The sequence below is a fragment of the Mustela putorius genome, unplaced genomic scaffold (assembly GCF_011764305.1).
Source record: "Mustela putorius furo isolate JIRA1106 unplaced genomic scaffold, ASM1176430v1.1 tig00000275_pilon_pilon_pilon, whole genome shotgun sequence".
NCBI classification, from domain to species: Eukaryota; Metazoa; Chordata; class Mammalia; order Carnivora; family Mustelidae; genus Mustela; species Mustela putorius.
Genome location: NW_025421341.1, coordinates 25,084,234 through 25,110,839, shown reverse-complemented (window position 1 = coordinate 25,110,839; position 26,606 = coordinate 25,084,234). Strand labels below are relative to the sequence as shown.

The following is a 26,606-nucleotide window of genomic DNA, read 5'->3' as shown; positions in this document are numbered from 1 at the left end:
AGGGAAGTGAGACACAAGAGTTCGGGACCTTTAGGAAGAGAAAATAAGGAGGTTACGAAAAAGCGAGAGGTAGTGTATGTTTATTCAGAGATCCTGAACCGACATCAGAATTCTGGAAAACGTGTTAAAATTTAGCCTTCCTGGACCGCATCCTCCGGTTTGACTGAGCCGTGGGGATGGGGCGGTGAGTTCGCATTTCTGCTGAGCGGGGAGATAAACCAAAGCTGTGGTTCCTAGGACCAGACTTAGAGACCCCTTGGCCCCGTGGCCAGAGAGGTGACCAGAGACATGCCAGGCAGCTCTACTGCTCAGAGGGCATGTGGTCTGGACTGGTTGCTCAAACCGTCAGTTTCCTCATCTGTACCATAAAATTAAAAATAGAACTTGCCTCAGCAGGTTTGTTTTTTTTTTTTTTTTGGATGAAGTAGTTCCCGTATTTAGCATAATGCTTGGCAAATTTAAACAACAACAACAGAAATCTTCCCTAGGTGTTAAACTGGTATTACTGCGTCCTAAGAAGAACATCTTTCCCCATCTTCAGAGTCCTTCAGAAACGGAACCTTGGTGCTAAGGGTATATAATTTTCTACCTCAGGCGAAGGCTATAATTAGCATAGAATAGCTCTATTTGCTTTTTAAGATTAGTTTTACAGACAGGATATTTTTCTGTTGCCCGTGGCCTTCAGGGCTGCCCAGAGCCCTTCACTACTTTAATTGAAAGATAACATTCTGTTTAAATACTTCTGCAGGTCCATTTTCTCAAAAGGAGGCTCTGTTCAGCTTGGGGTGTTTTTCCTGCTGCAGACAGTGATTTTCATAGCACCTCTGCAGAAGAGAGAAGAAACAGGGGATCTTTGTATTAAAGTCCCACCGCGCCTCTAAAACCCGTAGCTATTACAGCTGTAACTGTTATAAACGACTGGATGCATTTGCATAATGCAGTTGTCACTGAATTAAAATGATTTAAAATTGCCACCAGAGGCATTGTCCCCCCTCCCCCGACGCTGGCCTGCCCTCACTGCACCCCTGCCTGTTGTAGGGGAGGAGCCCTGTCCATCCGTGAGCCCAGCTGAGACCCATTTTATAAGCCCCTCTGCTTATGGAGACCTTCATCTCTATTTCTCTTGGAGAGCTCATAAAGATTCTGACAAATGGATACTTTCAATAAACAGAACAAGGAATGCAGAAAAATTGTAAAGATGGTGCCAACCGTCAGAGGAAGGAGGTGTGAGAGTGCAGAGGTGGTGTGGAAGCGTGTGAATTCATTACCAGCAGTTACTTGAGTAACTTTTTAAATTGTCCAGGAGACTATAAATTCTCTCCCCTCCCCTGCCCCCCCCCCCATCTTTTGGATCTTCTCTCTTATCCACACCTCCAGAGAGATCTGGTGAAATTGGAGTAGGTGTTAATGCAAGAGAGTCAACCTTTCTCATTAATTGACGAAGTATCTTTTGATTGAAGCGGGTTCATTAAAAGTCCTTTAGATGCATTTGGTCTGTCTGTGGCCACAGATGTAGAGGGTAAAGGAGTCTGAAACTAAGAGTTTCCTATGTATTGCATTTTATTGAGAGGAGGACAGAAAAGGTATAGAGAGACCACTCCTTCCAGCCAAGGGGAGAGATGGGAAATGGTTTTTCTTTGGCCTTTGATCTACACCACACTTTCCAGTTTTTCTGCCAGCTTTTTGTTCATCACTGTAAAGAAAGTCTCCATGGTATTGTTTCCAAAGTTTTACCTTGGAACGCTTTCTTAGGACACCAAACACATAGTGGGGGAAAAAAACTGCCCTTCCTAATTTTTCCCTCTGAGATGAAGACATTTCCCCCTGTCACCACATCAGAACAGAGTCCTTTCTGGGTGGGAAAGGTATTGGTTTAGAGTAATTACAGGAACTTTGCAGCAGTGACATATCCTAGTCCATTTTCCCTGACTGAATGTCTGAGTCCGAACATTCCACAAATATAGCAATGAAAGTGAATATTTTTGATTTATCAAACTAGCGTTTTATTTTCCTCCCAGGAAATCTTTTATGTTCTCTTTGCTTTTATCTATCCTTTAGTAAAATACGGAGGATTTACGCTCCCCTCCCCACCCCTCCCACAAGTACCATGTAGGAAAAAGGAATTTCAGACCTTGAGCCCATAGCAATTAAGAAACTAAAGAATGGTTATTTCCTAGGTTCCTCAGAAAGAAAACCAAAGTGAAATGAGAGAATTATTTCCCCTCACTTCTCCCAAACCTTAAAATAATTTTGTTCTCTTTGTGGGAGTGGGGGGAACAGGTTGGAGGGAGGAGCAAGAATGTTCTAGTACTGAATTAACCTGCTGTCTCCGGTGAATTAATTTACTGAAACTTTTCTCTGATTTTTATTGTTTGTTGTTGCTCAGGTTGTCGGTTTAAGGGAGCAAATAAAATTAAGGTTTTTTTTTTTTTTTTTCGGTTGTTTTTGGTTTTTTTTTTTTTTTAATTATAAAAAGGAAAAGAAAGGATACAGCTCCTGACCCTAGCAAGGCAGGTGGGCAGAGAGGGGAGGGGACAGTTAATATTGTGCATGCTCAAGCTTTGAGATGTGTTTGAGTGATAAAGTATTCAGTGTGGTTACTGCTTCTGGAAACTTGGGTTTCTCTAAATCAGTGAAGAAGTTTCTCTATCCATTGATTGCTTTAGCATCACACAAGTGGCTCTTCTGGGGACAAAATAAATTAATTATCCTAAAGATTTTTTTCGCCTTTACACAGACCTGCCCATTTATCTTCTTCCCCTTTTGCTTGAGAGAGCAATTATCCGTTCATGTGCTCCCTGGATACCAGAGGCCACTTTAGTTAAAGACCTTGTCAACAAGCCACCCAAAGGGTTAACCTTCCAGATGGAATTTAAACCTTCCCGTCCTTTTAATATTTCATTCCTAGCTCCCCACAGCTGAGGCATAAGCTTGGCTTGTTTTAATTAAATTAGATCGCGCAAGACAGGTGTCTTGGCAGTAAAATTGTGCACAGCCCATTTTTATCTCATTAACTGCAGTGCTCATCAAGGGTTTGTGTTTTTCTTTCTGAAAACTCTAGGTAAACCAGTAATGATCATAACAGAGTACATGGAGAATGGCTCTTTGGATGCATTCCTCAGGGTACGTGACTACTTTATATTAAACCCAAGAATGTTGGTATTTAGAAGACTCGAACAGACTCCTGTGTCCATCCTGTTTGGTTGTATTCATGGACTTTTTTAATGGGGCAAGGGAGGAAGAGGAGACATAGAGAATGATGTGATTTTTAAAGGCTATTAAATAATCCATGTTCAATGAAGGTAGTATTAGATTCATTCTTGCGTGGTGGGGCTGTTTGAGCGGTAGATTCATTACAGTTGGATAATTTCCATCTACTACAGGAAGCAAACCCAGCTCCTAGGATGCACTCTAGTAAAGAATAAGTGACTTTGTTCAGAAAGGTCCGGAAATAATGTTGAATTTCATTGCATACTTGATACAGATATCAAAAAAGGTTCAAGTAATAAATGCCTGGTGAAAATTAATTAGACCTCATGCTAATGAGATGGTTTCTCATTCCTTTCCTGCACAGAAGAACGATGGCAGATTTACTGTCATTCAGCTGGTGGGCATGCTTCGTGGCATCGGGTCTGGGATGAAGTACTTATCTGACATGAGCTACGTGCACAGAGATCTAGCTGCGCGGAATATTCTGGTAAACAGCAACTTGGTCTGCAAAGTGTCCGATTTTGGCATGTCGCGAGTGCTTGAGGACGATCCGGAAGCCGCTTATACCACCAGGGTAAGGAGGATTTACGCGACCTCTGGGTTTTGACTCTGATGAAACTGTGCCTCTTTTCTCACTTTGATGTTTAAGCCCTTTGTGATTTTGTAAGTTTCCTCATCATGCAGAGCCTCTTCGTGCCCACGCATTCGTTTTTAAGCCATGTTTCTGAGGGATTTTGAAACCGCCTCACGGTGTGTGACTACTTGACTGCACACTAGAGCTTTACTTACTGCAGTTTTTACACTTAATTTTTCTTCTCTTCCTCCCTCCTTGCCTCCCTTCTTTTCTATCTTCTTTCCTTCCTTCCTTCCTTCCTGTTTTATATTTTCTCTTTGGTTCTTATCTATTATTAAAAACATTTTCTTATTTTAAACGAGACGGAGCAATGTTTCTAGTTGGTTGGCTACTGAATCTGGGAATGTAGATCCAAGATTTATAAAACATTTATACTATGAGAGAATTTTTAGTGTCTATTGGTCTTCATTTTGCTACTGGTAGATAAGCTGGATTAGGGGACACAGTTTAAGAGTTATCAGGATCCGTTTAATGGCTCTGCTATCTTAGCTGGACAAGCTGAATATAAGATAGTAAGGAAATAAACAGAATCATAAAAGTTATTGGCCATTAGGGCTGGCACTGCTGAAATCAATGAGAAACAGACAGTTAACAGCCATTTTCTTCCTTCCGTGCTCATTTTGCATTAGCAATCCTAAGCATTGTGTTTTTGTGTGTGTTTGTTTGTGTGAGTGGTTGTGAGTGGTTGGTTGGTTGGTTATTTTTTTTTTCCTCGTAGTTTTCATTTTCTTTGGCTGTAGTTTTGGGTCTACACTACACATATATCCACTTTTGAATTCTGAGTCCATTGAGTTAGGAAAGAATGCATCTTTGTGAATGCTAAAGGTCTTTAATTCTTTTTCCAGTATTTGGAGAGAGGAAAGTGAAAGAAGGCTTCTAGAATGAGCATTTACATAGATAAAACCTTAGTCAAATAGTTAAGGAAGGTAGAAGGCAGCACAAGCATCCTCTGCATAGAACAAATAGAAATGTAACACACTAGGTTTTCAGAGTAAGCGCCAGAAGAATTTTCAGGGTAAGTGCCAGTAAGAATCAGTATAATTTCTAGTACAATTTATTGCCTTGTTTAGTAGCCTTAGTAAAGCAGACTTTGAAATGATGTTCTCTTGAATAGCTTAAGGGTCTGAATTCAGGTTGCATTAATTTCCTTAGGTGGAAACTTAAGAAATTTGAAACTCAATTAAAAATACCTTTCACATAAGTATAATCAAACAGTAGACATTTGAGGCAAAACAAAACAAGAAAACAGCATTTTAAACTTTTCCTGAGTAATACTCAATTGCTTTAACCATTTTTGCCAGTGTCCTCACCCCACTGAAGACAGTAACAGCTCTGACATCTGGTATTTGGCTTTTGCTGAGAGCCTATGTAATGTATTATCTTCTAAACATGTTAAACATGTTTCTCATGCTATATAAAAGTAGGATCACAGTGTGGTCATATTTAACTTCCACAGTTCATGATTTCAGAAGTGATACTAAATACTGCCTTTGTGCTGCTGAGTGAGAAAATCCAACAAGAAGTCAACTAGAGTCTCCGTGACACATCCATTGATACACCATGATGACATAAGCATTGTGTAAAACCTGAAATTCTTTTCTTCTACAATATTGCCTGAAAGCAGAGCTCAGGTAATAGGTAGACTTTTAAAAAATAATTAAACAGATTGACTAGAGAAAATCTATGAGGAGAAGTATCTCAACCTCGAAGACTAGTTAAAATAAACAAGTCTCTTACTGTTGTTTGGAGAGCTATCTCAGGAATGCTGTTGACCTGCTTCCAAACAGTAACAACATTCAGTGACTGAAATGGCACATCAGTGATGTACTTAAGGAATAACTTACGGCTTGAATGTTCACAGGGTGGCAAGATTCCTATCCGGTGGACCGCGCCAGAAGCAATTGCCTATCGTAAATTCACATCAGCGAGTGATGTATGGAGCTATGGAATCGTTATGTGGGAAGTGATGTCGTATGGAGAGAGACCCTATTGGGATATGTCTAATCAAGACGTGAGTCTTTATGTTCTAAAATATGTCTTCACATTGAGATTCTGGAAGGATCGCATCAGCATGTGATGGAGTGAGGGCTGAGCTTAAAATGATACACGGAATGCAAGATTCTCAACAAAAATGGATGTAGTAATCTAGTTAAACCTTATGGTCATGGATTTCAAGGCCCAGAATTATGTAGGTTAAATGGGATAGTATGGAAGACAGATTCAGTAGATAGTTACATAGGTGGATGGATGAGTGATAAGGAACAGTATTTTACTTGATTAATGCTCAAATCCATACTGAAACAAAATTCAACTTTGAATCTTAAGAAAATACAAGGATATACGAAAAACACAAATTTCACATGTGAAAAAATTGACACCAAAGGTTTATTGGAAGAAAACTAGTGAATTTTTTAAAACTGGCATAGTTGTAATTAGAGCTTGCCCCTTGAGGACTCTAAAATAAAGCTTCACTAAATGACCCTTTGTAAATTATGCACATCCCTTTAAATGTACCATCTGGACGACTTCGTAAGGGAGTATCCACAATGCCTGCAATTTCAGAAAACCATTCAATAATGACACTAATAAGATTCCAGAGTAATAGAATTTAATTACAAACATCTCCAGTGTGAAAGGGGGAAAAAATACAAAAACAAAAATCTTAAACCAGGAGGTCTTCCCAGAACACTTGTTAGTTATTTATATATGTGAAGTGAAATATTCGCAGAGGATGTTTACAAAGGCATGGTATTCAGTTCACCAATGATAAAAATTACAGTTTGGGAGAAAACTCATCTTTTACAAAATGCTTCTCATATGGAATGCCCTCTGCCCATCTGCCTCATCCTGGACCAACAGGAAGTTGCAAAGGCTTGACAATTAAATGAAGAACCAGGTGCACTCAGGAAGTAAGATGCTTGTTACCTTATCGATAAAAGACTTTTCACAGCAATGGAGAAGCTAATGCACTCCGTGTCTAGTGGGGCAAAAAATTCTCTAACCAGATTAAGAGGAATGATAGTGTTGACATTGTGTTATCTGTAAGTTACAAAGAAAGGTTCATAGCAGATAGGAAGAAAGCCAATAGCTAGCATAACTGATAGGTAATCGCAGGCTGGAGTGGGGGAAGAGGGGGACAAAACTAGAGAGGTGAGTGGTGTGTAATCTATTGTTTAGTGTGATTGTGTCACAGACCCCTTCCAGGTCCTACCATATAGCAACATTTGGTTTCAGATTAGAGACTTTCAGAGGGACAGAAACTACCTACAGGAGCAAGTAGTGCATATGTTTACTCATTTAATGATTTGATACTTAAACTTCGTTTCAGTTGAGAGTCCTGACCAAATGCTTGTAGGAGTAGGGGATCTAAAAGATGCTGTCCATTTTCCTGCCCTAAATATTTTCAGGCCTGTAGTTTTGACAGTTTCTGTATTATATGACAACAGTTTTTATTGTCTTAAACTTTCAGTTGTCTGGCTTTATCCATGAAGAACATCTGAAGCCAAGTCTCTCCCACAAATAATATTGATTAGTCATTCACGCGTATTTGTCTCTGTTGGGTTCTGTGTAGAACAGGGATCAATAGGAAATGTAACTGGGGAATGACTTTCATCAGAATTCATTTGGCATATGGTGAATAGAATCAAAATAGCTATTGAAAATATGGCAAACTTACCAAGTTTTTTTGTTTGTTTTGCTCATCAGTGCCCCCCCCCCCAACAAAACATTCAGCAGCAAACTGAGAAAATATGCTTTGTTAACCCACAAGCCATCTTCCAAGCTGGCAGTGGAGAAGGAGCTAATGAAAGAGTATTAAGCAGTCTGAGGGTTTTATAACAAATTGTGTTACCCTGGCATTAGCCCAATATTGCTCTCATTCTCATCAATTCAATGTGAAATGTTTTCATCAAGTCCAGAGTCAACACCATGCACCTGGAAAGATAAAAGAAAGTCCGAAGGTCAAACTGACTTAGTGTAATTGCTAGAAATAAATAGAATAATGTTTCGTAAGGTAGCATATAGAAGTCTACACTAGAAGGAGTGGTAAATAGTACTAATACAACAGGATGTTGGCAAAGATACATGGCAGAAAAAAGGATCAGAGGGCTTAATAAATCACAGGATGATTGTTGAACTGTGTGCTAGCTAAAAAGACAATAGTCCTACTGATACATAGAAACTGGACCCAACTGAATTAACTGTTTTCTGTTGAAAGACCAATTTTTGGACAGTAAATAAACCCTACAGGAGGGTGAACGCCAATGTAGCCAATTGAGATGGCTACAGCTCTCGTATTTCGCTGAAAGTTATATTTCAGAAAATCAGAAAAAAAAATGATTTTTTTTCTACCAAAGTAGTAAAAAAAAAAAAAATCTGATTTAAAACAAATAAAACTTTAAAAATCTCAAAACAAACAAAAGTATGTCCAGAATATCATAGGATGCCCATAAATACTGCTGATAAGTAGCCAAGAAATAATTTCCCCCCCCTTACATTGGGCGTGAGTTATGTGATTTTACATTCCTGGGATTCACACCCTAAAAGAAGAGGGGCTTAGCAGGATGCCAATAAGAAAAGTACCGTAATACCTGTAAAGACAGATTAGAGAAAGTAGAATGAGAAGAAAGACTGTTGAAGGGTTTGCTTATGTTTTATTAAGCAGGGAGAACTGAGCAATAAGACAATTACCATCTACCATTAGAGCTTCTTCTCTTCAAAATGGGAATGTCCTCAAAGAAATTTGTGTGTTTGTTTTAATTTTCTTTGCTAACACTTTTTTTTAGATCTCCTTACTAGCACCTTTTATAAGTGTCATTTGACAGCCGGCCGAGATCAAGAATAAGATACCAAATTGGCGTATTGGCATAGTGTGGTCTTCCAAAAGTAAAAATAGTTGGGCATCTAGAGCATTTGAGGAGAATGCTATTTTAGAGAGAGGTAGTGTCTTCTGGATTGGGAGGTCTGGAAGGTGGGCTTCTGTATTTGTCCCATGAGCTGTCTGAGCAAGTGGACAGAAGCTTAAAATGATAAAAGGGGCTTCCATCTTGGATGCAACCATTAATGCTTCTTAAGGAAGGTCTTTAACACTAGGTTAGAGTCCCTTTTGCTGAGAGGGTTTAGCTGCTGCTGGATAGCAGAAGGGGGAGGGTCATTGCCATGTGATTTCCCAGGGCCAGGCCTCCACCAGGTTGTTGATCTGATTATGTTCTAACCACTTGGCAACAGTGATGCATCTTCCCTTTAGAATTTCAGACTGACAGTTCCCTGCCCTCTGAGAACACCGTGTAGTAACAGCTGGCTTCCCTGCCCTGTTGCCAGCAATACTCAGTTCCAGCAGTGGCTTCTGTGAAGACATTGGGCCGTTCTCATGCTCAAGCTTGCTGGCAGCTGGATGAGCGGGGAACTTGCTGGTCAGGAGGGTGGATCTCTAACAACAGCTTCCCTGGCAGCTTATATATCATTCTGTTGTCTTTGGTAGGTAATTAAAGCCATTGAGGAAGGCTACCGGCTACCCCCTCCCATGGACTGCCCCATTGCACTCCATCAGCTGATGCTAGACTGCTGGCAGAAGGAGCGGAGTGACCGGCCGAAATTCGGGCAGATTGTCAACATGTTGGACAAACTCATCCGCAACCCCAACAGCTTGAAGAGGACGGGGACCGAGAGCTCCAGGTCGGCCATGCTTGCTTAATAGTGATGTATGAAAGGATACATTAGAGGTGGCAGGCGAGTGCTGGCTCCCTGGAATTCCTGCCTATTTGTCAGAGGCCACTGCACAGCTCTCTGCAACTGGGGTGGCTTCTTTCTCAGTTAATGGAGTATATATGATAATTTTGTTTACCATGTTGAAGAGCCTAACACCTGTCAGGCCTCAAATAGTCATAAGAAAAACAAATTTAAAAAATAATAATATCAACAAAAACGAACCAGGAGCGAAGAAATAATAAAGGTGCTTCTTTGATGATGCTAGACCTGAACATTTAGGGAGACACATGATAATGGACTTTGGGAAGACATGCAGGTCACGAGATGCTATATTTGGGAAAGGGAAAGGAACACTGGGTTAGTAAAAAATGAGCCAAGGACAGCTTTTCCTGCACTGTATTTTTAAGTTGACTTGTAAAGTGTTATAGGTGCTTAAAGGCTTTAAAGCAAGAAATCATTTGGTTTCAGTTCTGAAAGTTTCTTTTTTGAGTCTTTTATGAGTAGAAGGAAACAGGACCAAAATAGAAACTGATCAGGTTACAAAGCATGCGGATGAATGTTTGAGAGGGGTTTTAAAAAATGAATAGACTTGAACCCCCTGTGAAGGAGGTAGTTATTTCATTGGAAAGTGCAAAAGGAAGAAGCATTACCAGTCCAGAGAGGAGGTAAGGATACTGCAAGTCCATAATTCAACAGGAACTTTTCTACCTGGGGACTGGGCCTCACTAGTGAAAGCTTCAGGATCCCACCATTGCTATTAAATAAGAATATTAGCATAAGACAACTGGGCAGCTGCTTCAGGCCTACAAGAAGTGAGGCATTGACTCACCTCCAAATCTGTGCTTCCCCAAGGTTCTTCATGACCCTGAGTTAAAAAAATATTGGAGAACGTTTTCCCCATGATATCCAAGATCATGGACCGGAAGATAGACCAGTCTTGGTCAGTGCTATGAGTGTCTCCTTCAGTCTTCTGGAGACTTAGCCAAATGGTTGTGGTATATACTGATTATTACAATGCATGAAGAAAAGAATCTGGAACAGACAGAAGAGGACCCTCTATCCTTTTAAGCTTTCAGATCCCTTAGCACTGGCCACAATCCCAACAGTTTTCATGATCAAGCTCTTCTGAAGTAACACGGGGCTGAATTCACATCTTATTTCTGCCACTTGATAGTCAAGTGACTTAAAAAAAAAAAAAAATCTCCTGGCATTTCTGGGCTATTTCTTGTTCTTCAACTCTCCAAGAGGTGTAGGTGGCCTCTTCTATTCCAAGGTGAACTTCCTTCAGCTTTTGGATCTCTGGCTCCAGATCCCAGATCCCATGCATATTGTCTGAGTGTCTTAAGGCGGGTTCATTGGTACTTGGTGTTTGTTTCTCCTGCTGGCAGAAACTCTTCAATTACCAATATTGCATAATGTGTGCTTTGTACCATTTATGCAGAACAAATTGAGAACAAATTGAGTCATTGGACATACTCTTCTCAATTCTAAATTTTTCTCACTGACAGTACTTCAGTACCTTGGATGCTTATTACTGCTTGCTAACAATGAGATGTAGTATAGCATTGCTTGTGATTCAGCACAAAATTGGGCAAATGTCATGGTGTTCCACAAAGAGCACAGAGACTTCCAGAACAAGCTTGAGAGTGACGCTTAGAGTTAATTGAGATTGAATGAGGATATTTTTCATCCTTAGGTCATTTTGACCTTGTCAGGTACCTAGAGCCTTCATGTGGCCCTATTAATGCTCTTGCTGTAAAGTTAGAAATGCAAACTATTGGTCTTTGTCTAAAGATAAGTATTACTTGTAAGCATTAACAGTAATGTTAAAATCCTCTGTGCTGTCGTTTGTTATTGGGGGGAAGAATTAAATCCTGATTATTTGTGCCATAAAAATTTATAGAAAATTTTACTCAGAAAATTTATTAGAATAATGTACATAAAAGCTCACAAAGACACAAAACTGATAAAACAAGTCTGTAAGAAAGAAGTAATGCAAATTAAAGTAACAGGTAAAAATTATAAAACAGACAAAGGATTAATTGTGCTGTGTAGAAAATCAAGGCATTATATTGACTTAATTTTCTTTCCATAGGAAAATAATTTTTTTGGTTAAAATTCAGTAACGATGATATTCTGATTTAGTGTTTCTATTCAAGCAACACACTCTCGGGATGAAAATTCGGTCAAAATGTTAAGATCCACCACATTCTGTAATTTCTAGGGAAATGGGAGTTGAAGAAAATTTAAACAAGTACCTGTGTTACTGTCAGTATAAAATACCTTGTGAAGGTCTATCCAGTGATTATTAAGTAGTTTGATGTTAAAGATGACTATAATTCTCTTAATAAATGCTTCCATAAATAGATGTTTTGTCAGGTATCAATATCATGACAATGGCAAAATTCCTGCCTTCAGCTGTTGTCACTCTTGACAATGGCCTAACATAAAACACCTGGCCTGAGAAATGCATAAACTAATAAATAACTTAATAAAAAGTGCTTAGAATTCATTGAAATGATTATCTAAGAGGGAATACGAGAAGCACATTCCACAATCCAAGCAGTGATCAAAGTGGCCATTCTTCCTTCCCGTCTTGGCACACGTGCTGGTCAGGCATGGGCTGATTAAAGAGGGCATTAACTCCCTGCTGTCCCAAGTTTGTTTGAATGCACTGAGCCTGCCTGCAAACCTGGCTGGGAGCATGCTGGACTTGAACTCTCGCTGTTTTGTCCGCTTTGTCAAGTCTGGCAAGTTGCAAGCTCTCAAGTTGTCCTTACTCATACTTCGCTAGGGTTTCCATAGATGCTGTCTTGAAGTATGTAATGCTCTGTGCCGGCAGGGACTGCACTCTTCCGGCAAAGACTGATCCAGTTTCAGCCACAAGGTCTCCCGCAGTCTTTATCCCAGGCAAGAATATTGAAAGACCTGTATAATCATTAATGTACAAAGAAGGCCACATAAAACAAATGCAGGAAGTCCAATTAAGAACAGATAAGGTGATGGATACACACTTTTAGCAACTTCGTGAAATTAGGGCCAAAGAAACCCCCAAAACAAAAACGAAAAACCTCCTGATGCCATTGAACGATAGGTAGACCCCAAAAAGCCTATCTTAGGCAGTCTGACTTCTGAATCTTGCCGTCTCACTGAGCATCCTTGTCTGTCTCCGCTCCCTCATTCCCTTACCAGACCTAACACTGCCTTGTTGGATCCAAGCTCCCCTGAATTCTCTGCCGTGGTGTCAGTGGGCGATTGGCTCCAGGCCATTAAAATGGACCGGTATAAGGATAACTTCACGGCTGCTGGTTATACCACACTAGAGGCTGTAGTGCACATGAACCAGGAGTAAGTACTCAGCGATGTAACACCAAAGGGTAAATCTAGATTTAATAGTATTTTTCTTTTTTTGCTTTGAGCTGCATTATCATCCTCCTCATTAAAAAAAAAAAAAAGAAAGAAAACTGGAATGCCTTTCATTTTGATTGAGTATAATTTTACAGAGCCTCTAAAAGCACCTACATTGTTGCGTTCAGTTGCTTAATTAAACATTTGAATACACCTGCCTTGTTGCGCTGTATGAATTGTGGCTGATTTCAAATGTGTGTCTGCATGAAGCCCAGAAACGAGATTCTCCCCTCGTGTAACTTTTCTGGCCCTCTTTTTTTTTTCTCCCCCACCTCCAGGGACCTGGCAAGAATTGGCATCACAGTCGTCACACACCAGAATAAGATTTTGAGCAGTGTCCAGGCGATGAGAACCCAAATGCAGCAGATCCATGGCAGAATGGTTCCTGTCTGAGCCAGTACTGAATAAACTCGAAATTCTTGAAATTAGTTTACCTCATCCATGCACTTTAATTGAAGAACTGCACTTTTTTTACTTCGTCTTCGCCCTCGGAAATTAAGGGAAAAAAAAAAACAAAAAAAAACAAAAAAAATCAATACCCGCAGTGTTGCTTGGTGTACAGATCGCCGAAACTGTGGGGCTTCGCAGAAATGACAGCCGTCGTTTGAAATTAGACCTGGAACAAATTGTTTCTCAGAAGTACTCCGTCCATCACCAGTTTGTAAAATACATGTACGTATATAAATAGAAACACCACCTCCGAGTTTGATGCCGCAGTTGCTGCTAGACACTCAGCTTCTCCGAGACGTCCTTGATCCTCTCTCCAACGGGAATTACAACTGCAGTATTTTGTTTGTGGCATAAATGACCGTCATCCTGCTTTCACCGGAATGGATACCATGCCCAGGAACATTCTGGAAGGACGCAGTTGTAGCTTTTAAGGCTTGGTTCATACCATAGGAAACAACCTAGGTGAAAACCATGTGGCTCATGAGTGTTGCTCCTTCAGTGCTTGGGCCCCCCGTTGGCTTATGATGACATAAGGGGCTGGAAAGAAAAAGAAAGTGGATTTCAAATAATAATAATAAAAAATAATAATAAAACCCAAGCACCTCCCCATCACTGGACAGACAAGGTTTGTTTCTTTGGGCCTGAGGCTGTGCCATATAAAGTCGTATTTTGGGACTCTACAAACTTACTGTAACTACCTTATGGATAGCGGACCATGACAATCTTGAATAGGGAACTTTCACACTTCCCTCCTTTAAAGAAGCAAACCCAAACCTACAAGGTAAGGCAAAACAAAACCTCAGCACTCTTTCTCCAATGAAAACTTTTTTCTTAACTTGATCTAATTTGAAACGCTGGGCAATAAATATTATTTCATGTCTGTCATTTAGTTTGGGGTTCTCTCAAGATTTCAGTCCTCTCTTGACAATGGGAGAAGAGACCAGTGTGGAAACCGATACGGCTTCCCTGCTGTTCTGGGAAGACGTGAGTTAGGAACTGTACTATGTCAGGTTTGGAAACATGGCACCTAGAGCCTCGCTTGCTTTGCTTTCTCTCACACAAGGTTTCTCTTGCCCTTTGGTGCCATTTATTCATGCCACAAATACGTGGTATCTTGGGTACCAGGTAATCACCTGTAACCTTGGATCATGCCTCACTCTTCGGAGACTTGGCTGCTTGAGAAGTACTGGAAGATCTGTCCATTATTCTCACTCTCTGTCCTGCTTCAGTAACCCCTGCACCAAACAGGGTCAGCCAGGGAAGATTTACCTAGAAGTCAGTAGTGAGACTTAGAATTCACCTTGATGTCCTCGTTACCAGAATGAGACCTCCTGGAACACACGCTGCTGGTCCGTCAAGACCATTAGCCTTAGATGCTTCTGGTTAATCCCAGAATTTTCTTCTTGAAACGTGAATTAAATGGCTTTGTTTATTCCTAGGAAAAAAACACCTAACTTTTTTTGACTGGACAAATTTTAACTTCTTAAACTCTTCCATTTTTACCACTTTTAAACATGAGCTTGGCTGATTTTAATGACCTTCCCCCCTTGGTTATGCTGAAAGCTATTTCTTATAGAGCAAGGCATGTTCAATTTGATGCTGTCAAATCATGACAGTTTAGTAAAAACCTTTTTGCAGCATTGGTTGTAAAAGCTTTTCTGTTCAGAAGGAATATGAAATTCATTTTTTTTTTTTAAAACTACTCCAACCATTTTTGTTTTATCACCACTTTTGCCGAACCCTAAGAGTTCTGGATATTCATGTTCAAAGGTGACAGATATATTGGTGGGGTTTTTGTTTGCTGTAAAAACAAAAAAACTATGTAATTTTTTCCTTCAGGAAAGCTGTGATGTATTTTATTTTCAGTCTCCACAGACCAGTTCGAATAAGGTAGCATGATGACATTATCTTGGAAGTCAAAAGAGTGTTTCCTTGCATACATTGAATAATTAGAAGCCTTGCTTTCTTCAAGGCAACAACATAGGATGAGGTATTTTTCTACACACTGAACATACTCAAAGCAGAACATTTCAAAAGAGAGAGTGTGTCAGTTGTAAGATATCCTAACAAGTTAATGCTGGACACTGTGCTGAGGTCCTGGTGTTATTTCTCAGCACACATTTTGGGTACGTGCAGAATAATCGGGCGAGGCTTGAAATCTTACTGCATTCAAAGGTTGCCTCCTGGATATTAATTTGAACACATTGTATGAGTTAGAATCCAGGCCAATGGAAAGGCCAAAAAGGGCTTTCTAAGTGCCTAAAATAATATCCAGTAACAGTTGAAGTGAAACTCTACTGCTTCCGTGAAGTTACACATTTCTAAAAGAAAGGGGAGGACAATAGGAATGTTCCATTGTTTCCCAGGGCATGGAGCCAGGCTCTGGCATCTAGACAGCTATGGATTCTAAAGCCAAATGAGCTGTTGACACTGGGAAATTCACTCCATGTTTCTTTATAACTCAGTCCCTCCACCTGCAAATTAGAGATAATGATACTTTAATAATAACACCTTTCCTAACACATGGCGTTGTTACAAGTGTATATGAAATGCTCTTAGGTAGAATGGACTAAACTTCACAGAAGGAAGGTATACTCTTCCTCCAGTGTTTTCCAAGTCTTACTCATCCATCTTTCACTCGCAAACCCGAGTGTTGTATTGTGACATGCCAGAGTGGGGTGAAATGGAGTTCAGTAGTGGGAGCCATGCAGATGAAGCTCCCTTGCCTTGTGTGGATTTATGAGGCTTCGATTTAAACATGTATCTCTACAAGAGGTGGCAGACCTACCTAGTATTCCTTTATCATTTAGCCTTGAAATTCATGACATTGTTATTTTATAATGGAAAAGGGAGAAATGGACAAGCGAGACGCCATTGTAATGAAAAGAACTGGATGGTAAAGACACTTTGATGTCTTCCTAATAGATCTTTCCTCATGATACCACATAGACTACATGCCTTGGTCTTTGTTCAAGCAGTTCCCACAAATAAGGAGTTGCCAGAATTCAAAGGAGCAAAGGTTTCTTTTTCTCCACTGCAAAGTATTCTGGAATTAACTAGATACAATCCTTCATATTCCCACACTTCTCACTTCAAACATCCAACCCTTTCAACATATACACTGAGTCCCCAAATAGCCTACATCCCATTGGGAACTATTGAAGAAGTGTGTTGGTGAACTCACAGGGGACAGACATGGTTTGAGGACTCCTTTTTCTCCTCTAAGAATGGAATTTCTAGTAACAAAATAAAATCACGTTCAAAAAGTGGGCATATCCATACGGTGTTGGTTGTACTCCATCCGTTGTAAAGGCCCTACTCATGTCTCCTTATCCTGCATGTAAATACATGCCTGCCTAGTGCAGACCCTGCACATTTGATTATCCCTAGAGAAGATACAGCTGGAAAAGTAGATCTGGGTCCTTTTCTTTGGTTTTCTTCATAATTGGCAAAATGAATGATGTTGACAAATGGCTTCCAGAAGGGCTTGGTAGTTAAAAACCTTACCTACATTTAGAATTTTAAATTGCTTAAGAAGTCATCTCTGTCTGAATATTTTATAAGAAAACTTTATTTCTCTCTAAAGTATTTCCTACAGGACTAAATAATGGCTATTTACCTCAAAGGAACTAAATTTGATGTGTAGCTCACATACATAAACACACATATGTACAAAACAAGCAAATAAAGAATTGGTTTAATAAAACAAGCAAAATTGTCTGTGGAGATAAATTCTGGTCTTAATCCTTTGTTCTCCACCTGAAGTCATCCACTGCTAAACACGGCCATTGTGGTGGGAGATACGGTGTCTGAAGAAATCTTGGTGGTTAGTTGTCACAAAGGAAAGAAGAGAAAATTCCTTATTATTGTTCATTTTGATTAGTGAGAGGACAGGAGCCACAGAGACGCCGTTGTGTCATGCTGATCTTGTTCTGTTCTAGACTGATGGGATGGTTGAGACTGGTTGGTTCTTGGTGGGCTCGAGCCCCCTAAACCTTTCCTGCTGCCACACCAGACATCTCCCTGACGCTCTCTTTCTGTGCCTGTTAACATGCAGCGCGTGTAAATCCTTTGCTAGATGCTCTCCTTCATTAGAAGTTACTTCTTAAGAAAAGCATTCAGTGCTTTTTTTATCTCTTGGTTTGCATTTTTTCAATCATAGTGTTGAATATTGGCAGATTGTGGTATTTCCAGATTTGTTCCCAAGATACCCAATTTCCCTTTCTGGAAAGGCTGGGTGCTCGTAGTTCAGGCTTTTCCGGTAGTACAATTCGCCTTTCACATCCCTTTACCAGCTTGCACAACTCTTCTCTTCTCCTCTTGCATGATTCTTCCAAGTCAGAATTTTCATTTCCACAGAGTGGCTGTTCACACAGTAGCTAAGACTTGGCTATAGGCTCAGACTGTGTGGGTTCCAATCCCAGCTTGACTCCTTCACTATGTAGGACGTGCCCCTGAGCAGGTAGCTGAGCTTTCCTATGTTTGACAGCCTTGTCCATTCGATAGGGGTAAGACGGTACCTTCCTCAAGTTGTTACAATTAAGCTATTAACAGCCATTTTTTCTTGTTGCTACTCCAGTTGTCATTTTTCCGAGGAGAGAAGCTAGATCTCCACGCTCTCCCTCCTGAATTACTTCTTACTGAGCTGTACCGACTATACGTGCTTCTCTTTCTTTCTTGCAATATTGGCTGACAACTGGCTGACAATCTTGGCTGCTGTTTTGTCTCAACTCCTGTTCTTTTCTCTACAGGGAGTAGACTCTGCTATCTTGGCCTCACAGCCCTTCCTGTTGATTACAAAGCCCACAGAAGAAAACAGAACACACCCTCCTCAGTCCCTTCGAAACACGTTTCTTCTGCTTCTGCTCATGCCAGTCCTGGAGCAAAGACACTGATGAAACAACACCCATACCCGAGAAGAATGCATGGATGACGTTGGAATCTCCTTTCCCAGTGAAAGAAACCGCAGCCGGGCAAGGTTCAGCACGGGTCCTCCCGTTGCATTGAGGAATGTACTGTCTCGCAGCACCAGCTCTGCAGAGCCCTTGTTCCTAAACTCCTCGTGGTTTTATTTATATGTATTTCCATATCGCTCCTGTACGTCACCGCTGCCTTGGCGCGGCAGCGAGCGACGCAAGGCTACAGGTCGTACCATGGACACCAGGTTCGGTGCCTCCACACAAAGCAAAGCCAGTTCCCATGAGCTGCCTATGATATGCATTGCTGAAGTAACATTTTACCCAGGGTGTGCCATTGCCGTGATATAAATATATTTTTTTCCTAGACTAACTACGAGCTGACTTATCTCTTTTGATGTGTGTACATAGGTGTGAGAGTGCGTGTCCGCGGGTGTATGTGCGTGTGAGTGTAGGACCTCATGCTTAGCACTGCCTGTGAATGTTGTGGAAGGCGACACCCGGAGAGTTTTGGTTTCTCGCCAGTTCAGAGATGAAGAGCCACATGAGTTGGTGGACCCGCACGGGTCCTCCTAGAAAGATAGCCCGGAAATGTTCAGTGTCCTGTATTTAGAAGTGTATTCTGTAGCTGCCACACGAAGCTTAGTAAGTAAGCCTGCAGCTTAGGGTGGAGACATTTTCACCTTGGCGATGGGGTAACTTGAGAGTGTCCATCCATTCAGGTGACAGCCCATCATCAGAATTACTAATTCCAATTGAGCTTCTCATTGGAATTGCCGGTTTCTTGAGGGAGAGAGAAGGGGGTGGAATTTGCCTGGTAACCCCAAATGGAATAGAGGTAGCCTTTGTTTCCCTGCATAAATGGACTTGTTGAATGCGAACAAAATATATGCAATTCATATACTTCCGGAGGTGAACGTAGACGCGTGTGTCAGCTTTGAGATGATGTGTTCTGGATTAATACTTGGTCTCTCAATGTCACAGAAAAATACATGCCAGTGACTCTTGAGGTTAGCATCGTTGGGATTAAATGTCCTCAAGTGATTTTCGGTTCCCCGTATACAGGAAGAGTTCTACAGTTACCAATATGCAGCTAACTCCAACGGTCCTTAGCCTTCTAGGATCTGAGGTCGGTGTGTGAAGATTCAGTTCCGATAAGACATGTATGCCAAATTTCAGCCAACATACTGCCGTTTTTCATAATCTGAGTGGCTGCCTTGCCTATTCTAAGCTATGCTTGCAGAAACTGTGGCCATTTTCATAAGCTATACCATCAAATCAGGGAAAAAAAATGGGAAAAAAAAAAAGATTCTGAACCCCATGTTGAGTAAGTAGAGAAAATCATCAATAAGTATTTATTACATTCTGACAGGGTGTGTGGCATTGTGTTCTCATAGCTATGCCAGAGTGACAAAAGTTAATTCACCCCTTTTTGGGGACTTTAATATATTTTTAAAGGGATGTGCCTATGCATTGATGCCTGAAAAATATGTATAAAGAAATGAGGTTGAATCTCTGAGCTGGTCATCTTTCCCCAGAGATCAGGGCAGGAGGCCAACTTCAGGGACTGTATCTAGCCCCATAAGCGAGTGCTGGCCTAGTGAGTTCAGATGCTCAGTCTTGCTCAGATCTTCCGTTAGGCAGCATTAAGCTGTTCCCCTGCACCAAATCACATAGCTTCACCATGTGTCCACTGGCCCCAAATTATTTTTAACAGTCATGGATGAAATGTTCTGGTGTGTTGAAAAAGTTATTTTCAAGACAGGTTGTGCTCACTACATTGCTGGTATGTGTGTTTTGAGAACTCTTGTATTCAATCTGTGAAGGATATGTGTATTAATCCATACACGCTTAAAGCCTCAATATTTGTCTGAAGACACTCAAAATCTGACCAGTAAAGGAAAGTTCTAGAAGCAATATTTTCACTTATTTAACATTCTCCAAACAACATCAACCATTGATACACACTGAAGAGTGCATTTATTTTTTGTATCACTCCAGGTATGTTGGAATATGCAAGGACTGTGGTTAAAATTAGAATGTATAAGGCATATTATAATTTAGTTCATACCGAAAAGGAAATTAACAGAACATTGCTTGGCTCCTACATGTTCTGAAATTTGAGCGATCTCTTGAGTTAGACATAGATTTTTTCTATTTTGTTTTATTTTGTCAAGGTATTTTTCTTCCCTTCATGAACTTTAGGTACACATAACTTATGTCATTTATTTATGGTCTTTTATACCTAGTTTGTAAAATTGTAAAATAGCAAACTAAATGCAAAGAGTTTGCATTTGAAAATAATAAAGTAGTTGCCGTATACAGACCTGGAATCCGGTTGTCTCTTTTCCATAATTTTTCCATATGCCTACTGTTTCTAAATCAATTAATTCTTGATTGTCATTTAATTAGAACATAAAATCTTGAGTTTTAATTGAGTGTGCTTAGTTAGAGGATTAAAAAACATTGACTTTTAAATAGCCCTTGGCCTTGAGAACAGCACATTAGCAAATCAGACTTAGGTTTTATGAGATTCCGTATGTATCTGAGTGTAATTAAGACAGTGATCTTTGGTTGGAATTTAGGCTCCCCCACGTACTACTGATAATGCAATTTAGGGCAAGTTTCTTAACTTCCTTGTGCCCATTTCCTTGTTTGTACAATGGCAATTATAATACGACAGGTATTTTTTAAAGATTTATTTATTTATTTATTTGAGAGAGAGCATGTGTTAGCAGTGGGGGAGGGGCAGAGGGAAAGGGAGAGAGAGAATCTCCAGCAGATAGTGAGACACCATATTCATACCACTTTTATTATAGCATATTATTATGTCATTCTATTTTACTATTAACGGTTAACATCTTACTGTGCCTAATTTATAAATTAAACTTTCTTATTGGTAGATACATTAGGGTAAAAAGCCATAGTATATATGGAATTTGGTATTATCTGTGGTTTTGGGTGTCCACTGGGGGTCCTAGAATATATCTCCTATGGATAAGAGGACTACAGTATTCTCAGCATTTTTAGCAATATAACCTGTCTTCTCCAACATCCACAGTACTATACCTTCTCTTAACACCTTTGGTAGTGACTAGCTACCCATCCTTGCCACAGACTTTTAATTCTGGATTGTTGGATCCTTGAGAGTGCATTGGGGCTCCAAGGAGTCCAAAGAGTATCCCTAAAACGTGGTGTAAATGATATGTATATGTGTGTTTTGATGGGGAGAAAGTTCCTAAATTTCATCAAATCATAAATGAATGTGGGATACAAAAATGATAAGAGCCATAGTTTTAAGGATGAATGCTCCCATCATTATACCATTTCATTAAACACACTGTCAATTGACTAAGCCCTTGTTAATTGAAAATCAGTCTCAAGACTTATTACAGTGTCTTAACTAAAGCCCTTAAGAGCAGCTGGCTTCAGAGAATGAGAGCATGCTGTTTAGTGTTCCTAGAGATATTTTAAAACATAGACCTTGAAATAAAAAGAATCTGGGTTATGTCTGGTTATTTTGTGTTTATTTCCTAGTTAAATACCTCTCTAGAATCAGCTATACTAATAGGTAGAGTAGTTGATAATGTATTTATGATTTGTGGCAGACTAGGCTTGGCATTTTCTATCCCACTTGTTCAGCAAGATAGAAAGTCAACTGTATTAAAGCTGTATTTATGGAAGATGGAACTATAGAAATACAGATACAGACTTTTTATAAGGAATCGTCTCCTGCACTTACGAAAGCTGAGAAGTCCCATGATCTGCAAGCCCGGGACCCAGGGAAGTCAGTGGTGTCGCTCAGTTCAAGTCCAGTGGCCCAAGCACCCGCCGAGCCAATGGCGTAAGTCCTTGTCCGTGGGCAGTAGAAGATGACATGTTCTATCTCAGAGAGTTCCTTCTGAGCAGGAAGCAGAAGAGGGGAACTCCACCTTTCTCCCCCATCATTCTAGTCAGGCCCTCAATATAATGGATGACAGCCACCCACACTGGGGAGGGCATTCTACTGAGTTTACTCATTTAAATGCTGCTTTCATCCAGAAACACCTTCACAGACACACCCAGAGATTCTTATAATCTGGGCCCTCCATGACCAGTCCGGGTCATTTGAAATGAACCATCACATTGACCAGTAAAGCAGTTTCCCCTACATTTTCTAGAATGAGTTGGCAGAGTGGATATCAAAATTGCCACATGTAATTTAATAATTTTGAGATTGATTTCAGGGTAGTGCAATAATGAGGTTCTTCTATTATTTAGGGCAACAACTTCTAACTTCTGTAATACAAGGCCCCATATTTTCAGCATTTAATACACTTAAGTGTTGTTTCTAGCAAACATCATAACCTGATGAAGATCCGGAGGCTCTTTCTGGCAACTTTGCAAGCAGTGAACTGGATCCAAGCTCCTTCCCTCCTATGAGGCTCTCATCTTCTACAGGTGACATCTATGGCCACCACCTAAGAGAGTGAATGATTCTAAAGCTGAAGGCTTTATTCTCCCTCCCCTATTTTATTGGTCAGAACTTATCATATGGGCCTAAGCCGCTGTTTGGAGGTGGGAAATAAAGTCCTGTAAGCACGTAAAGACAAATCTGTTGAGCAGCTAGCCAGTATCTACCACAAGTACAAAGAAGCACCACACACCAAGGAGAGGTCAGGGAAAGCTCCCTGTGGAAGTCAAATGCATCTGCTCCTACAATTATGTTGAAAGCTAGTTTCCCAAAGATGCCGAGAAGCATGAGCAGTGTTCAGACTTGCTATAATATTTGCATCCTCATCCTTGTCTACCCAGATGCTTCAGAGAGAACATTTTCCTTCCTGAATCACAGACCTCTGTGCCTTCTGTTAGCCACAAGCTTCTGTTTATATTCAAAAATGCTGCCTATTCAGGTTTAAATGGCCTTAGTGACTCAGTATTCCCAGGATGAGGGCCGGGCGGGGAGTGGGGAGCATAGAATAAACCATAATCCCGGGCAAGAGATTTAAAGTAGTGTTTTTCCTTTGAGTAAAGATACAACTAGAACGTGCAAAACCAAACCACTTTAGCCCCTGGATATCTATCAGATGGGCAAGACCTGAATTAAGGTCTTGTTCTGTCTGAAGCATCTTAAGAACTGAAGCCAAAGCTCAAGCTTACAGGGTTTTTTCGTTCCCTTTAGCATTTTTGAACACTTAACTACATGCCAGACATGTATTAAGCTCTGTTTATTTAAATGCAACAGTCTGTGCCTGTGACATAAGTCCTCGTATGTTCATTTTATGGATGAAAACATGAAAGTACAGATTGCTTAGACAATTGGTTCAAGGCCACCTTGCTGAAAAGGGTTGGAACTTAAACACAAATTGTTGGACTCCGACAATTTGCTTTTAACTTCTACAGCACCCTGCCATACCGTGTGTATGATAAACTCAATCTGATGAAACATTTTGCCAGGTGGGTATGTTCCAGTTTGATATCGAAGCTACACGCCATCGGTAGAAGGTATATATGCCAGGACATTCTTTCTTAAACACTGCCTGCCTCTTCTGCTGCCAGGTGGCTCTTTTTTGATCAGTGAGTCATGCTGATTGTTTTTTGTAAGCTCTAGTGAGAGAAACTGTAACTTAAATACGGTGTTACCTTATCCACTGCATTTTGCAAGAATTAATTTCCAAAGTCAACTCTTCACTTAAAAGCAGAGTGTAATCTATTTTCACTAAAATACTACCATCTGATGTAGAGTGGGGGAGGAAGTAGTGATTTTCTTTAATCATCACATTGGTATTCTAAGCATAAAAGTCACGGATGGAACTTCTTGAGTGCCATTCTTCACTTTGATGACAGTCTGTGACAGAGAGGCTAGTCATTAACCAAATAGAAACAAAGGATGGGTCCAAGGACAAAAGAAAAATTCATTGAAGTGGAGTCTGAGGTTCACGTAATAAAAAAGTACACAGATTTAAAGTGAACCCTGGGGGTATCTGGGTGGCTCAGTGGGTTGGGGCCTTTGCCTTCGGCTCAGGTTATGTTCCCAGGGTCTTGGGATCAAGCCCTGCATCTGGCTCTCTGCTCAGCAGGGAGCCTGCTTCCCCCTCTCCCTCTGCCTGCCTCTCTGCCTACTTGTGTTCTCTCTTTCTGTCAAATAAATAAATAAAATCTTTAAAGAAGAAGAAAAAAAAAAGATAAAGTGAACCCTGCCTTGGCTACTCACGATCTATGTGACCTTGGACAAATCGCTTAACCTCCCTGAAACAAAGTTTACTCACCTTTCAAGTGAAAGTAAGAATCCCCTACTTTGTCAGGGTCTTGCAAGAATTCAGGGTAATCCGTTCATTTGGGTGGGAATGACCCACCCATACAAAGTGGGTCCAAACCAGAAAGCAGGAGCTGCAAACACGGATGTCTAGAGGAGCCAGGTAGGCCATGTGAATGAGTGGTAATTGTGCAAACGCAACACAAGAGAAAATACGTATTTTGATAAAACATTAGATTGATCTGATGTTTATAAGTATTGTTCATCAGATAGTAGGTTGAGGCAAGGAGGGTTCTATAGCCAAATAAGTTGAGAAAACCATGCATTCTGTGACCCCCTTCTGGAGATTCATCCAGGACACTGGTATATTAAAAGCTTTTGGAAGTCCTACAGTAAAGAAACCAGTTTTGCCAATGTAGCCTACCATTTTCCAAAGGCATTTGAAAATGAAATCCTGTTCACATCTCCATGGAATGAAAGCTCTCAGTCTACCTTTGGGGTTTCATATGAGGAAACTGAAGGAGATAGGCACACAACTGTTGTACAATGTTTAAGTATCCTGATCTGCCACCCACAAGGCATTCTACTTTCAAAACCCTGGGCATATTCCAAGTACTTAATCAGCTTTGCGGCTGCATGGAGATTTGGCCTTTCCTCCAGCATGGCCTAGTGGCTGCAGTACTCTTTAGGAATGAAGCATGTGAGGTGGGAAGCATGGATAGGAGAGATTATGCTACTCAGAAGTATGAAAATCAAGTCCTGATTTCAGAGCAGGTTTTAATTCATGAACTGAGCCGTGTGAGCCAAAGTTATGATCAGGGCTAAGATGTCTGAATTCTTCTAGTCCTTGTAAAGAATCCAATAGAATTTGACAATGCAAAAATGCACGGCACTCTTAAATCAACAACCTAATTAAGACTTGTAGCTATACTGTGGGCTTCGGCCTCTGTCATCTTACCCTTTCCTTTGGAGGAAGTGCCTTGAGCCTTTGACTGTTCCCAGCTGAATGGGTAATAGACCCCCGACATATCTTGTTTCTGGCAATTGCCCTGAACATAATTCTTTGTTTACAGCACTGTTGTAGAAAACTTGATGAATACTTAGAAGAAAATAGAATTAGAACCTAAGGACCCAGTTAAAATCAACTTAGTAGAACATAGACATTGCTTTGTGTAGAGCTGGAAAAGATAGCCATGAGAGAACGTGGCTTAAACATACACCAGAGAAACTATATATTATACACATAATATGTAAGAGGCAATTATGGCCTAGTAATCTGCAGTGTATCACTACCTAGCAATCAGATTGACGGATTCTAATGAGACCCATGTTGTTTGTAATCAGACTGGCATTGCTTATTCAGAGCTCTATTCCATAAGATGCACTTTTAAATGGCTCAGATTGCACCAGATGCTATAAGAAATGGCATTCCATTTTATTCCATTACCAGCATTTTTCCCTCTTCCAATTAGCATAATTTAAAATCAGCCAGAGGCAAATGCACAGGGCTGAAAAGTTGCAAGGAAGTTCAAGAAAGACTTGAAAGGAAAAGGCAAAAAGACACACATACACAACAATTTTTTATATGGGCAAGAGAACATTACAATTAATAGAGTTCTTAGTCTTTAAATTGCTCAGAATTTATTTCTGTGACTTACTGAAATATTAGAATCTCTCTGGGGGCTAATTGCCCTGTAGGTTCTTCTTGCTTATGCATTATCTTATGGATGACATAATAGCATCACCACCACATTTACCATTCAGTTAAGGTTTAAATTGAGTTCATTTTCTTTTTCCCTCCTCAAAATGGTCAGGAACTTAGAGAATCGGAACAAATTCTCATTTGTAAAATGAGAAGATCTTTGTAAATTGCCTCTTTATAAGTAAGGTCCCAACTGTTTATAAAATATATGAAGTTAAAACTTGAGCTAACATAATACGCATTTTTCCCTGATATAATCTGCCATCATAGTAAAAGCAGAGCTAGCTGATTAAATAAGGATTGGCATCTGATATTAAAAGACTAATTTTCTCCAGTGATTTGTCT

The 26,606-nt window shown here is 40.3% G+C and overlaps 1 protein-coding gene across 2 annotated transcripts in view; it reads left to right on the top strand.

Moving 5' to 3' along the window:
* The window catches only part of EPHA4 (EPH receptor A4), a 143,414-nt gene extending 122,765 nt beyond the window's left edge, over window positions 1-20,649 (top strand). Inside the window, exons 12-18 of one of the 2 annotated variants that reach the window (XM_013061619.2) lie at window positions 3,062-3,123; window positions 3,575-3,784; window positions 5,706-5,855; window positions 9,324-9,517; window positions 12,743-12,898; window positions 13,237-14,189; window positions 18,160-20,649. In XM_013061619.2, the coding sequence (XP_012917073.1) occupies window positions 3,062-3,123; window positions 3,575-3,784; window positions 5,706-5,855; window positions 9,324-9,517; window positions 12,743-12,898; window positions 13,237-13,351 (887 nt within the window). In that variant the 3' untranslated portion in view covers window positions 13,352-14,189; window positions 18,160-20,649. Of the gene's footprint in view, window positions 1-3,061; window positions 3,124-3,574; window positions 3,785-5,705; window positions 5,856-9,323; window positions 9,518-12,742; window positions 12,928-13,236; window positions 14,190-18,159 lie in introns of both variants that reach the window. The other variant, XM_004762891.3, reaches the window with a different exon arrangement.
* The last annotated feature ends 5,957 nt before the right edge of the window (window positions 20,650-26,606 follow it).